This window comes from Cupressus sempervirens, chromosome 9 (genome assembly GCF_028749045.1).
Source record: "Cupressus sempervirens isolate cs-2001-9-10 chromosome 9, ASM2874904v1, whole genome shotgun sequence".
NCBI lineage: Eukaryota > Viridiplantae > Streptophyta > Pinopsida > Cupressales > Cupressaceae > Cupressus > Cupressus sempervirens.
The window spans coordinates 190,873,383-190,886,659 of record NC_143126.1 but is presented as its reverse complement, the minus strand read 5'-3'; the positions used below and the strand labels follow the sequence as shown (position 1 = coordinate 190,886,659).

The 13,277-nt window shown below is 36.7% G+C and overlaps 1 protein-coding gene across 1 annotated transcript; it reads right to left on the bottom strand.

Annotated features, from left to right (window-relative positions):
• Positions 1-4,667: 4,667 nt before the first annotated feature.
• On the bottom strand, positions 4,668-12,683 carry LOC149538129 (L-type lectin-domain containing receptor kinase IV.2-like). The gene is made up of 3 exons (XM_089799506.1): positions 11,646-12,683; positions 6,135-6,436; positions 4,668-5,750 (listed from the first exon to the last, which is right to left on the bottom strand). Exons 1-3 carry the CDS (start codon positions 12,373-12,375, stop codon positions 4,788-4,790), a joined length of 1,995 nt encoding a protein of 664 aa, XP_089655632.1. The 5' UTR covers positions 12,376-12,683; the 3' UTR covers positions 4,668-4,787.
• Between the last annotated feature and the right edge of the window lie 594 nt (positions 12,684-13,277).

Here is a 13,277-nt window from a genome sequence, read left to right as displayed (position 1 = left end):
TGAATTATTAAATAACTTTATTTAATATACCACTTGACTTCTATTTTAAATTAATTTATTACTTTAATCTCATGTGCACTTTATGAAATTAAAATAACGTTATTAATTTCTATTATTTAATCTTTTAATTTAATTCTCATATTTAAACTCATGCTTAGATCATGTGATCTAGAATTCTTAATAATTTAATATCTTTCAACTTTTAATTTATTTTAGAACTTAATTGATAACATATTTAATTAATTTAAATAACAGTAATATTTAGCATTTATTTAAAAATGAACTCCAAATATATTATTATTAAATTAAATAAATATTATCCTGTTCTAAATTTATCTTTGAACTTTAATTTCCAAATTTAATTCTTTTATTTAATTAATTTCTTAATTAATTAAATATTAAAGATATCATATTAATTCTCTATTAAATTAAATCATTAATTAACCTTTTTAATTAGACTTAATTAATAGAAAATACACCAAGGACTCATAAAGCAACATACGAAAACTCAACATAGTAAAACACATACCAAATCAAACAAAAGGGTTATAATCATGAAATAACATCATTTGATGCATTCGGAGGGTACTTAACTCAGATACTTGTCTTAATTATCAATTAGGACAATTGGCTAAAGGGTTTAGGATTTGGACTTAAGAGTTTATCTCCCCTCTCTTACCATTGAGATAATGCGATAGGGTACGCTCATCCTGGCAATTCAGGGAAGTCGATACCCGATACCTGCAACCTGCATACAATTCACGCATGTACAGACACAATATTCTAAGCTAAACAGAAAATGGCAGGAAGTGGTGCATCGTGTAGATCCCGACTAGCAGGTGACTACGACTCCCTTCCTTAACCACATCAGAAACACCATACATAAAGAAAACAAACACGCACACCATACACATGCAGTATGGGGTAAGTATCCATAAGAAAGCACGTGTGATAATAAACCATATAACTAATCATCATTGATAATTGAAAACATTGAATAATCATCATACATGCATGAAATATAGAGTACCAAGTCATCTCATCATATAATAAATTGAGTGTAAAACAAAATCTGATAATCTCAAAGTAATGCTACTAAACATCAAGTATAAAACTGGCCTAAAAGAGTTTGGCAATGAAGACTAAAATGCGACTTAGGGGCAGGCACTACAAGAACAAGCATGAATCCACACATCCCATCCCATGCTTCCAACCTTCACAAATGCTCTTTTGGCTAACTTGTCAAGCCTTGTCCCGCTCGACTCTTTCCCTTTTTGTCTTTTGTCTTCTCACTTTTCTCACACCAACAACTACCCTTGTGGCTGCTTATATAGTAACAAGTCTCACAAAACCACCAAGTGGTATTACATAAACCATGTGTTACCTAACCCATTGACCCCACATTTAATATTAGAAATTTAATTCTTTTTCCCAATATTAAATAATTACATGAAATATTATCACAATGTTACAATACAACTCATCAAGTATATCTCATGAGAATCTTTAAATGTTGCATGTCCATCTAGGTGAAACATTACATAATAAAATAGAATAATATAATATAACAATATTATGCAATGTGTGCAACACCCATTATCTCAACACACCCTTTCATTTCCCCTTATTGAAGCTTCAGACTTCGATGTACCTTCCCTTGATTCTCAACTCGCAAACTATGGCATGTGCCATGTAATATCCTCGATCCCCAAGCTCTAACACATGCCAATTTATGTTTTTCATTTCAATTGCCTTCTGATATGACACAAAAGCACCAATAATGCTAGATTTGACCATGCAACTTCTCTAAAAGGGGTTTTCCACCTAGAAACATTGTTTGAGCTTAAATGGTGTGAACTCACATATAATTTTTCACAAGCTCTTTTATACCTTGCACCCATTGATCAATAGATTTCATTAATACTCACAGCAAGGGCCAACAACCATGAATGAATTTACTCCCCATGACATTTGTATGCATCCTTAAGAATCTCAATACTTTGGTTTTATAGGCCACTTTCGAAGATGAAACCCTAGCCAACATTGTTCTAAGCATTAGTGTTTGAATAATCAAATCCAATGATGAAAATCTCATCTTTGTAGAGATCAAAGAATTAAAACCCTTTGGTTACTCAAGCACAGGGATAGTTGTGCAAGAGTTCCAAGGTCATATACATTCTAGCTGTCAAGGGAGTAAGCATACTATTTGTCAATGTGTTATAATTTTGCAGTGTTACGTATTCAGAACAGCAAAATTGGAAATGCCATGTTATTTATCTTGAATCTTTGCGTCTTTGATTGATAGTTTGGGCATTAGTGAATTGTGAAATGTGAAGAAGGTTGAGCTATTAGTGTTGATGTTGATAGATTTATCGTCTTGACCAAACCTGGGTAAAACACATAAATCCAAAATTCTATTTACTGGGTTTGTAAGAGCTAGTCATAATAATTAAATTTGGTTTGTTGTGTATACATTAAAGAGATCTGAGTTTTTACCAAATCTGATTAAAACGTATTAATCTGAAGTTACCTTCCATTTGTAATCTCATTTGTGAATTTGAGTATAAGGTTAATGAGAATATAAAGGAAATTTGTCGTTTTTGTAGAACTGGATTAAATTCAAGAATTTAAACAAACTTTGTCAAGGTATTAAAGAATATGTTTCATTGATATTTAGTCCAATATATTACAGTGGCATCAAAACTGGTTTTCTAATCAAGCTGTGAATCCTGGGATCATTCTTTACATTTTCATATGGTAGAACGAGTTATTTACAGGCCAATAATAATAAGAACGGAGGCTCACTCAAAGAAGATATAAATCCTCTTCAAAGGGAGAATATAAAAATACAAAATAAGGATATAAACTTGCAGCTCTTCGAATATTTGAGGAGTATCAGCACATGCCTGATATTATCAAAATTCCATTCTCCTTTGATAATTGCTTGAACTTGTACAGAGATAGGAACCCAAATGAAACCCAAATGAAAGAGGCTTGTATAACTACATAAGGAGGTCAAGAAAGGAAAATGAAAAATATAAATTGAAAGAAGCTCTTGAGGAGTGTGAATTGATTCCTTGCAAAAAAGAATGGTATTAAACCAAAGCCTCAAGAAGCCATCATTTGAATCTACAACACTAGGGGTCTAGTCGGTACCTAGAAATAATTTCCATTACAATAAACTTCTAGTTGTGAAAAATGAGGATATAAAAAATAAGCTTAGAAGATAAAAACATTGCTTCTCATGCAAAGCATATTGGAATCCAAGACAAAAATATTGGAGCAAAGAAGAGGTAAAATCCGGTAAAGAACTAGAGAAATGTGAGAAAAAACTAGAAAAAAGAATGACGTATTCCTCTAAGCTATGACTTGAAAAGGTAGATATTTATTTAACAGCTAACAAGCGTGATTTCTAAGAAACAGACCTTAACGGAATCTACAATGTAGGTGGATGGTATGAGATTTGATTAAGTATTTGAATATCTATAGAAATGAGAGAGAGAAAACTCATAAGCCATAAAGATGGTGTTAATGTAATAGAAGCATTGACAGCAGAACATAAGCATTGACTATCTAAAGAATGATCAATCTACAAAATTAAATTTTGCATTGCACAAAAAATAGGAGAATGGCATTTCAAACTTGTGGTATTGATGACAATATAGTAATTTTCGACTCCAATTGGGCCTTGAAGAAATCTTGTGCAATGGTGTCAATTGGATCAAAATAGTCATCAAGCAGCAAATGGCATTTTTATCATGTTCAAGATACAAAAGACCAGGGATCATTAAAAGGTGGGACCACAAAAAAGAATTGAAACTCACCATGCAGCAAGAAAGAGAATTTGAAGAAGGATGTGAAAGAGTTGCAACAGTTGAAGAGTCAGACCAAAACGAGACTTAGAAAAAAGTTCCTTTCAGCTGATAGCATCCATGGCATTTGAAGAAAAAAGAAATCAATCTTAGTTGTCTAAGGAAACTGACACAGAGGAGCCAGAGAGATGCACTAATATTTGACATGCCTCATAATAGATGACAGAACTTGTAGAATAGTTCTAGCCAGATAGGAAATGGTCAAGATTGGTTATTTAGCTGGACTGCGAGAAGTACAACGAATCTGTTATTGTCCAGATGTGTGTGTCCTGCAAATCCCAACTGGATGTGTAGATGCATTTTTGAATTCTCAAAGAATGAAGTTGTGTGTGTCAAGTCATAGGGATGGTCAATTCTGATGCTGGGTCACCACAACTTAGACCGCTATCTCGCGCCAGTAGCAAGAATAGAAAGAAAGGGAAGCGTGGATCTGGAGGAGATTCATTCGATCCAAATGTGTCAGGTTACTTTCGCTCGACCGGCTCGGGGCCTACTATTATAAAGGGCGGTCGGCTGGAAAAAGTGTTCCAAAGCTATCTGTACGTCCTTCTTAGTGTCTTCTCTGCAGAGAACTAGCTTAAGGGTGGTCTTCAACTCTGGGTAACTGCTGCAAGGTTTCAGGCAGTTTTCCAGCTTTCTTCATTGCCGTGTTGAAAAACTTCCTCTTAAAAACAGGCTGGTCAATAAAAGCAAGACAACTATTTATTGCATCGTATTGGAACAAAATGTAAAAAATTAAAACCAACAAAATGAATGTTGATGAATAGTTTGGCCCACCAACATCAAAATCTGTGATTCTTCAAAAATTGATGTTTTAACTGATAAGATGGTATTTACAGTGATAAAAACTGCAGTCCCAAGCTATTATACAATGGAGAAGTCTAATTTCCAACATTTGCTGATTCATTCATTTGATCACATATCCTTCACAGATGAAATTTCCCTAACAGCATCATTCTGTGAGCTGCAATGAAGTAGAGGAGTAGTTGAATTTGAGTCTCCCATATCAATGTATAAATTTTTCACAGCCAAGGGCACATGAAGATCCAAGGGCAAAGCAGCCTCGCCACACAGTATCTGCAGAATTTGTCTCATACTAGGCCTCTCCTGTGGATTAGGGTTTGTACAAAAAAGTCCCAATGCTAGCACCATCTCAGCCTCCCTCTTATCATAATCATCCCCAAGCCTCTCATCAACAGCATCTAGTAATCTATTATTTGCATACAAATCCCAAACCCACTGGACCAAAATCACACCTTGCGTAGCACAAGGATCTACAGGCTTCCTTCCACATGCAACCTCCAGCATAAGAGCCCCAAAGCTAAAGACATCTGTGTAAGAAGAGGCCTTACCAGAATGTATAAGCTCAGGTGCAATGTAGCCCAGCGTGCCCACAACATGAGTAGTTTGGGGTTTTTCACTGTGATCATATAACCTTGCCAACCCAAAGTCCCCCACTCGACCATTCAGATCATGATCCAGTAACACATTGCTGGATTTAATGTCCCTATGCACCACTCTTTTCTCCCACTGCTCATGTAAGTATAACAGCCCTGCAGCCACTCCTGTGAGAATATTGTATCTCTGATCCCATCTAAGATTCAATTCTAGAGAGAACAAATTTTTTTCAAGACTTCCATTGGACATGTAGTCATAGACGATGAAGAGGCGTTTGTTCTTCCTGCACCAGCCCCTGAGAGGTACCAGGTTCCGGTGCTGCAGTCGCCCAAGGCTGGAGATTTCTGCGATGAATTCTTTCATTCCCTCTGTGCAGTCTTTAGTGATGCTTTTGACAGCAACTTCTTCACCAGAGGCCAGAGTGCCCCTGTATACTCGTCCAAAGCCCCCAGTGCCCAGAAGATTGTCATCCCTAAAACCCTGCAATAACACAGTGGTAAATCTGTTTTTCAGTAAGCTGTTTCGCATCAAAGAAAATAAACGCATGAGAAAGAAACATTTACTTCAGACCACAACGGTCAGATATGTAAGGCCTATTAATAATGGCTTTTCAAACTTGAGCATTGCTTCAACAATTAGATTAGAACTTGAAATAAAAAATAAAGTTACAAAATGGCAAGCCCTCATTATCTTGAAAGTTCAAATAGCCCATGTAGCTTGTTGAGTTTGCCCACAGAACATGTGAGTAGATATAAAAGGACATTTATAACTTCAAAAAATGTGCTTGGATTATCTGCAGGAAAATGGAAGCCAGGCTGCTGAAAACTTGTGGATGTCATAGGTTAGTCCATCTTTCATATCTACCTTTGTGGCAAGCTTGAGTTCTCGATAACTAAATCTGTGTGGCCAATACTGCAGTTCCCATTTCTCGTAGAATTCTATGTAGTCAATCCTTCTAAGCCAGTAAAATGTGCCAAGAACGAGTCCCAGGATGAAAGCTACAGAGCATAGTATAGCGGTGGCTTTGAACTTAGCAGAATCATAGAACTTGGGGATTTTAATGTAAAATGAAGGAAGAAGTGAGGTATCTAGGTCCAGAGCCTTGCTGCTGCCGGTGGTGAAGCTCCATGCAAGAATATAATGATCCTCAACTAGTGGAGAACTACCTGATGATGCAATATAAATCAGTATCCTCCCAAACTGAAAAAAAACTGAGAGAGGCTTGTAAAGTTGAAATTCTTTTCAAGATATAACTTCACATTCTTTCTCAATCGAAATCAAAAAGGTAATACGCAGATCTAGAAACAATTGCATCAGAAACGTCTTAAGCATAATTTTAAAAAAAAATCTTCTAAGAAGTATGCTCTAACATTGTGTTTTCTTTTTTAATAGCAAATATCTGCTTCTTCCAACAAATAGGCCCGCCAGTATAACATGAGAGACTTTTAACAAACCGAATTAGCAAAGTTCAATGGAAAAACGTTAAGCATCCTTTTTCAGTGTGGCAAACGAAAAGCCTTGGAGCAGGCATAGGATATGGAAACCAACCAAGTAAATAATAGATAGCCCGTCTCTAAAGGAAGTTGTAGTTTCAAAAGCCTTAAATGTGGTTGGATGCTAAATATGGGAACACACACAAGCCATGCCAAATTTGTAAACAAAATAATTCAATAGGAAATTCTCAGAATTCTACCGCTGTTGGATTTATTTAGGCCTTAATTGAATTTTTTGTCAGAATTCTGTAGACCTAAGAAAAATGAGCACTCACAGGTGCACAGTTAGACTCACTTATCTTTAGCGAGAGGAAAAAATTAAAAATACAACAGCATGAGAGGGTGGAGAATTTTCAAATTTTGGGTCTCATACCACCTGATGGATGCACCTTTGAATTTGAAGGCCACCCTAAAGTAAAAGCTGACCTGGGTCCAACAGTGAAATTCATTTCATTCCAGGAGGCTCCCTTCTAGGTACCATGGATTACTATACCTGGTGGTGAAATTATCAATGGTAGTTTTCTATGCATATCATCCAATTAGACAAGTTAACTGAGACAGACTAGACACATGTAAGGCTAGCCATAGATGGTCGGTGCTTTTGCTTAACAAAGTACCTTAAAACTTTCAAATTAATGTCTCTGACTACAACAGTGATGCAGTCACCAGTATGGTTGCAAATTGTTCTCTACTGACAGATACAAAAAAAGCAACAACTAGCTGATAGAAAATTAAACTAGAAAATTAAAAAACAAAGAATCATAACAGCAGCTACATTTTCTTCTTATTCTCAATTCGAAAAAGGTTACATCTGAAAATCCCAAAATCATAAAAATTATTCCAGCACTTGAAGACCATGATAATAATGCTCTTCTTTTCCTCCGCACCTCAAAGATACACACTTTGCTTAAAAAGAAAAATAAACACTTAAAAAAAGGAACCCACTACCCGACAGTAAGCACTCAACCTCTAAACGTTGCAGGGCCCAAAAAACAGACAGATGGCTTCAGAGAGAAGGCTGCTATAAATGGTAAATTACATCATCCTCCCCATCTTTTAAGATTTCTGAGCCTCTGGGTTCAGAACAACCAGATTTGATAAGCCTCATCTTGAAATTCGTGAATACAAGCACCTTCCAATAGTTTTATATTCGAAGTATTCTCTAGCAAATACCTGGCTTGATATAAAACATGAATTGTCCTTCCAACCCTTGCCCTACCAAGGTCGAGCAAGCCAGTGCAGGTACTACCATCAGTTTGGGCTGTCAAGCTCAAAACCATGTGCAGTCACTATTCTAGATCTGAAAAATAATCTCTATTGCTACTACCCACCAATTGAAACTCCTTGCTTTGCCCCAATCAGGCTTCAGATCGCTGATCTCGGACTTGTTAGGCTATCACCTTTGACCAGATTCTTGATAACATTTTTGAAGAATTTCAAAGATCTTGCTCATACTCCTACAGCTCACCAAACCTTTCGATCCCATGAGACATACTAGTAGGTTCTTCCAATGTTTTCTTCAAATGACAGAAACGATCAACTGAAACCTCATCTATCTCTTGAAGCACACCTTTAACCTCGATAGTGGAGTATCAATGCAGATCCACTTCTTTCTCATCATTTTTTTGTTTGTACCGTGCCACATTTGGCTCCTGAGCATGTCTCTAACTCCCTTCTTGTCTTATATTGAATTATGCTCTTCTCTACAAGCTCAAATATGGCTTTGAATGGAAGAGACAAAGTTGTCATTTCAAATGCTCCTTCCTCTTTCCATAATGTTACGAGATGTTTCCTTCCTTTGTGTTGTGCATCACAAAAGTTCTCCCAACCATTATGGATTGCTTTCTAATCAGATTGCAAGGATCTTACCAATAGCAAACAACACACGTCCATGGGCATCACATTACATAACACTTCATCCACACAAGGACCAATTTTGAAAGTAAAAGGACAAGCTTTATCCACAAGTACACTATGATCCTTCTTCAACCAAGAAATCTTGTAATGTTACCTTTTGGAATACAAACAAGCTGTAATATGTTAATTACTTTTGTACTCGCCATATTGCCAGTAAATTAACAATTTACAATCACCTTGCAAACTTTTTTCTAGCATATGCATTTTGTTCAAAAGACGCTCTCTCCTCCAATCAACATCTGAGGCCTCTTTGTTCCTAGATATCAAGGCTCTTCATAGCATCAAGTTTTGTACCATCTCTACTTCAACATCCTTTGTCAAGGATTATTTTTCTTCCTAGGTTACCATTTCCCTTTTGGACTCTTGTGGGCAGTCTATGGCTGTATAGGCTTTGTATCAAATGAAACGTCTCAAGGGCTTCTGATCTCCCAAACATTGTTATCCTTGTTACCTCCAATGCCTCCGCTTCCTTGGGAGTCAGCTTTTACATTCTTGCCTGCTTCTAGCTCTTCACTCATGGTAGATCCTAAGGAATCATCTTTTCATCTATTCTAGTTGATCTAGTCTATTTTACTCATTGTTTTGCTTACACGTTTAGTTTCTCTTCTGCCTTTAAGCCAGATTCACATGCCTTGTCCACAGAAGGTACTTCTAACAAGTCGAGCTCATCTTAAAGTTGAAACTTAAGGCCACTTACATATTGCATTGCAGCTTGCCCTTCACTCTCCTATATATTTGTACAAGTTTGTAGCCTCATATATTGGTCATATAAGCTTGCACTGACTAATTTCTTTATTTTAAGTTCTGAATATTCTTTAAATGTGTTTTGTTGGTACTCAGAAGGCAAGAATTAAACTCTCAGATGTTTCAACAGCTTGGGCCATAGTCTGTTTTTACTTTCCTTATCTTCTTCTTTAACTCTACACATTCTCTCACCATAGAGCTGCGACTTCAATTTGGACGCTGCAATCTCATCGTTTTAATACCATCCTCATCAATGTCTTCCATCTCAAAAATACTTTTCCATCTTTCTGGCTCAGGGAACAAATCTAAGTTGAGTTCACTTTTAAAGTCAGATATTTCAACTTAAACCTTGTACATTTCTCTAGTCATGAATTCATTGAGCCTCTCCATAGGTTTTTCTGCCCTAGCATTTACCATGTTCTCCTTTTCTTCCTTGGACGCATCCAGCGGTAATCTAGCCTCAAGAAATTCTAATCTCCTAGGCCATTCATCAATACTTCTTCAAGGGTCTATATTTCTTCTACCCCTTCTTCCCCAGTTCATGTGGACTCCCCTCTAGGCCATCACAGACAGGATTGATGCAGACAACCTCTGCCGCTGCAGGTTAAATAAGCTTAGTTCAAATAGAAATCAACAAATAACATGACTCTATTTATCTCTACTTTCTGCATGCATGGCCACAACCACAACTCTCATCTGAGTCATCTGCAACTTTTGTATTTATAACAGCAAAAATTCTCTACTCCTATCATCTTTAGATGGTCTGATGTGGAAACCTCTGTGGCTTCAAGGAAGACTGCTCTGTTACTGCATATAAAGAACTTAAATGTGAAACCTAACTGATAATAATGAGTTAAACTAGACAATAAAATAACAGAGAATCAGAACAGTAACTACATTAACTTCTTTTCGTTGTCACTTTGAAAAAGATTAGAGTGCCAATTTCAGAACCCAAGAAAATCTTAATCCGGTCCTTGAGGACCATACAAAGAATGTTCTACTTTTCTCTGCATCACACAACAACCCAAATGTTCTCTGCTAAAGGAAAAGAAACTTAAAAAAAGGATTCTACCACCTCAAAGTTAACAGTCAACTTGTAAAGAGAGCTAATTCAAAAAGAGAGGCAGGCAGATCATGGGGAGAGATGACCATAAATAGACGGTTCAATTCCTTTGTTCAAACAGTTTGGCTTATAAACCATTTCTTACGGGTATGTCTATCAACGAAATGGTGCCATTTGTCACAGTTTTTATATGGAAGAATGTCTCAGACCTTGTCTCTAGTTTGCATATCAATTTGAAAACTCTAAAGAAGATTTACAGAAATTTGACCTGAGGTCTGTACGATTCAAAATTCCTTTCAAATTTTGGTTGTATTAAATAGTGAATTCCTCGAACAATTTTGTATATGCTTGACAATTTTGAAACATAAAATCCCAATTCTTGTCGTAGCAATTCAGTTGACAGGCCAGGAAGGCATAAAGTCTTGCATAAGTTTTTATTCTTCCAACCAAATTTCATTTCTTGGATGCTTTGTACAATAAATAGCACCGGGCCTTTAGGGGCTTGAATAGAGAGATCACCATGTGGTCTACCTGTCGTTTGTAGAACAGAAATGATGTCGCCATCAAAACTCAACCTCCTTGCCCTGTATAGTTGAACTGTTGAAGGGCCTAAAATAAATTAACTTGGTTGCAGGGAACCCTACTCTTAATCATATATTCTGTACATAAAGTGCTTGCTAGATAGCCGTAAGTCTGTAAAGATAAATTAATAAACATAACCCTGTAATAATAGCTTACACAGGCCATTTGAGATGAAACATACGGGTGAAATCCAACAGACATGATATTGTTTAAAAATCAGAGAAATCGAGCATGAAGACAAGGTTATCTCTAAGCCAGTGCTCTTGAGGAAAATTAAGAGCTAAACCAGTTAAATTGTCCCTTAGATTTCATAACTAAGGAGTTGTAAAATAATACCCGAAGAATATACACCAATAACACAAACATAATGTTCCTCAAAAATATATCAAGTAGTCGCTGTAATTGGTAAAATTCTTAGCAGTTAGAGCAAGGTTTCAGCCGCTTCCAAACAGACTGAAAAATCAGCATACCAAAAAATTGAAGTCTCAACTTTACGAAAAAAAAATCCAGGAGATTAATCCTCCAGTGAAAATAGGAGCTGACTCAAGTCGCTAAACAAACAAGTGAAAACATCACCTGTAGACGCGGAAAACCCAACGTACATGTGGTCTTCTAAAATATCATCCAGATTCAGATTTTTCCGGGACAATAGGGCTTTCTCGGGCTTCGCCAGTCCAATTGCTGCGATGCTTATGTCGAGCTGTTTAGAAGCACCATCATAATCAATCCAGGCTCTTATATTACGCCCACTCTTAAGATTAATGGGCATCAATGTGTTTCCTTTCCTGTAACCGGCAAATTGTGCCACCACCGATTTGACGCTGTTAAGATCGATGCCCACATGATTACTGTCCTTGTCCTCCACGCCTATGCTCTGAATCGTATCAAACTCCACAGCAAAAAGATGGTTGTAGTCTTTACCGTCACTGGACGTATTAACGAGACCAAAGTACTGAGTGGCAATCGCGCCATTGAGAGCTGTGGTGGGCGTCATGACGAAGCAGAGCCCGTCACCCCCGCCCGAGCGAGGGTGCGGAACAATGGCGAATACAAAGCTTGTGCTGAATGAGATAACAGAGCCGTTTCTTTTCATGGGGACAAGCTTCTCATAATAAGCGCGGCCAATGGCTCGCTCAGAGTGATTTGTGAGGCGAATCACCTTGGATTGCATTGAGGCATCTTCAATGTATTGTATTGGGTTTGTGGCATCGAACTGGTTGAAGATGAAACTGGTCTTCTGCTCAGCACTGCTGAAAGAAAAGGCGGTGGCTGTTACCAGTAGAAACAAGAGTAGGGGGCTAGCCATTAGTGTATCCGTGCTGCTATGCTGTGAAGAGAATCTCCTATAAATGGCTTTTATTTCTTTCAATGTAAACTTCCAACAAACGAGAGATTTTCTCGAGCTGAATCATTGTGGGGTCTGAATCGCCCATGGCATTGGCCCCCTTGTGCGAAAAAAGCAAGAATGAGTCCATCGATTTTGAATTTTTTTATTTCGCTTCCTTGCTGGCAATTTTTGTCTGGATAGGTTTCACAAGCAATTTAGGAAAGTTCCCAGAAAACACATGTGAACGATTCGCCCACGTCTGCTGTTGTTCGCCCACGTCTGCTGTTGTCAAAGATGGCTGGTTTCGGCAACAAATTCAAGATAATTTTTCAAGATAAAAGCCCAATAGGCTATTTGACTATTTGATTCAAAATAGGACAATCATCCCCTCTTTTTTATACATATAGTGCAATAATTGATATTTAGTTAACGTTTACAGAAAATCTTTAAATATATAAAAATAATAAATATATTAGTTTCAATTTCTAGTGGGGATGAAGTATATAGAAAGATGGCGTGCTTTTTCAGGTTGTAGACTAAAATAAAAAGTACAACTGAAAAAAAGGAGTGGTGTGGATGACTTCAAATCCAAGTATTTTTATTTAAAAATTTAATGTGAAATTTGTATATCTATGTCATTTTTCATATATTTTTGAGTCTATTTTAGGAGAATATTTGTATAAAGTTGGGCACATGCTTGTCTTTTGGTTTATTTTTGTGTATGCATATTTTCACATATATATTTAATGTCTATGTTATTCATATATCCCAATATATATATCTACATCCTTGTATTTATTGTATTTAGCCATACACCTACCCTCATTAAATTATTGTCCACCTTGATTTAACCATTTACCCACCCTATGTCATATTTGTGG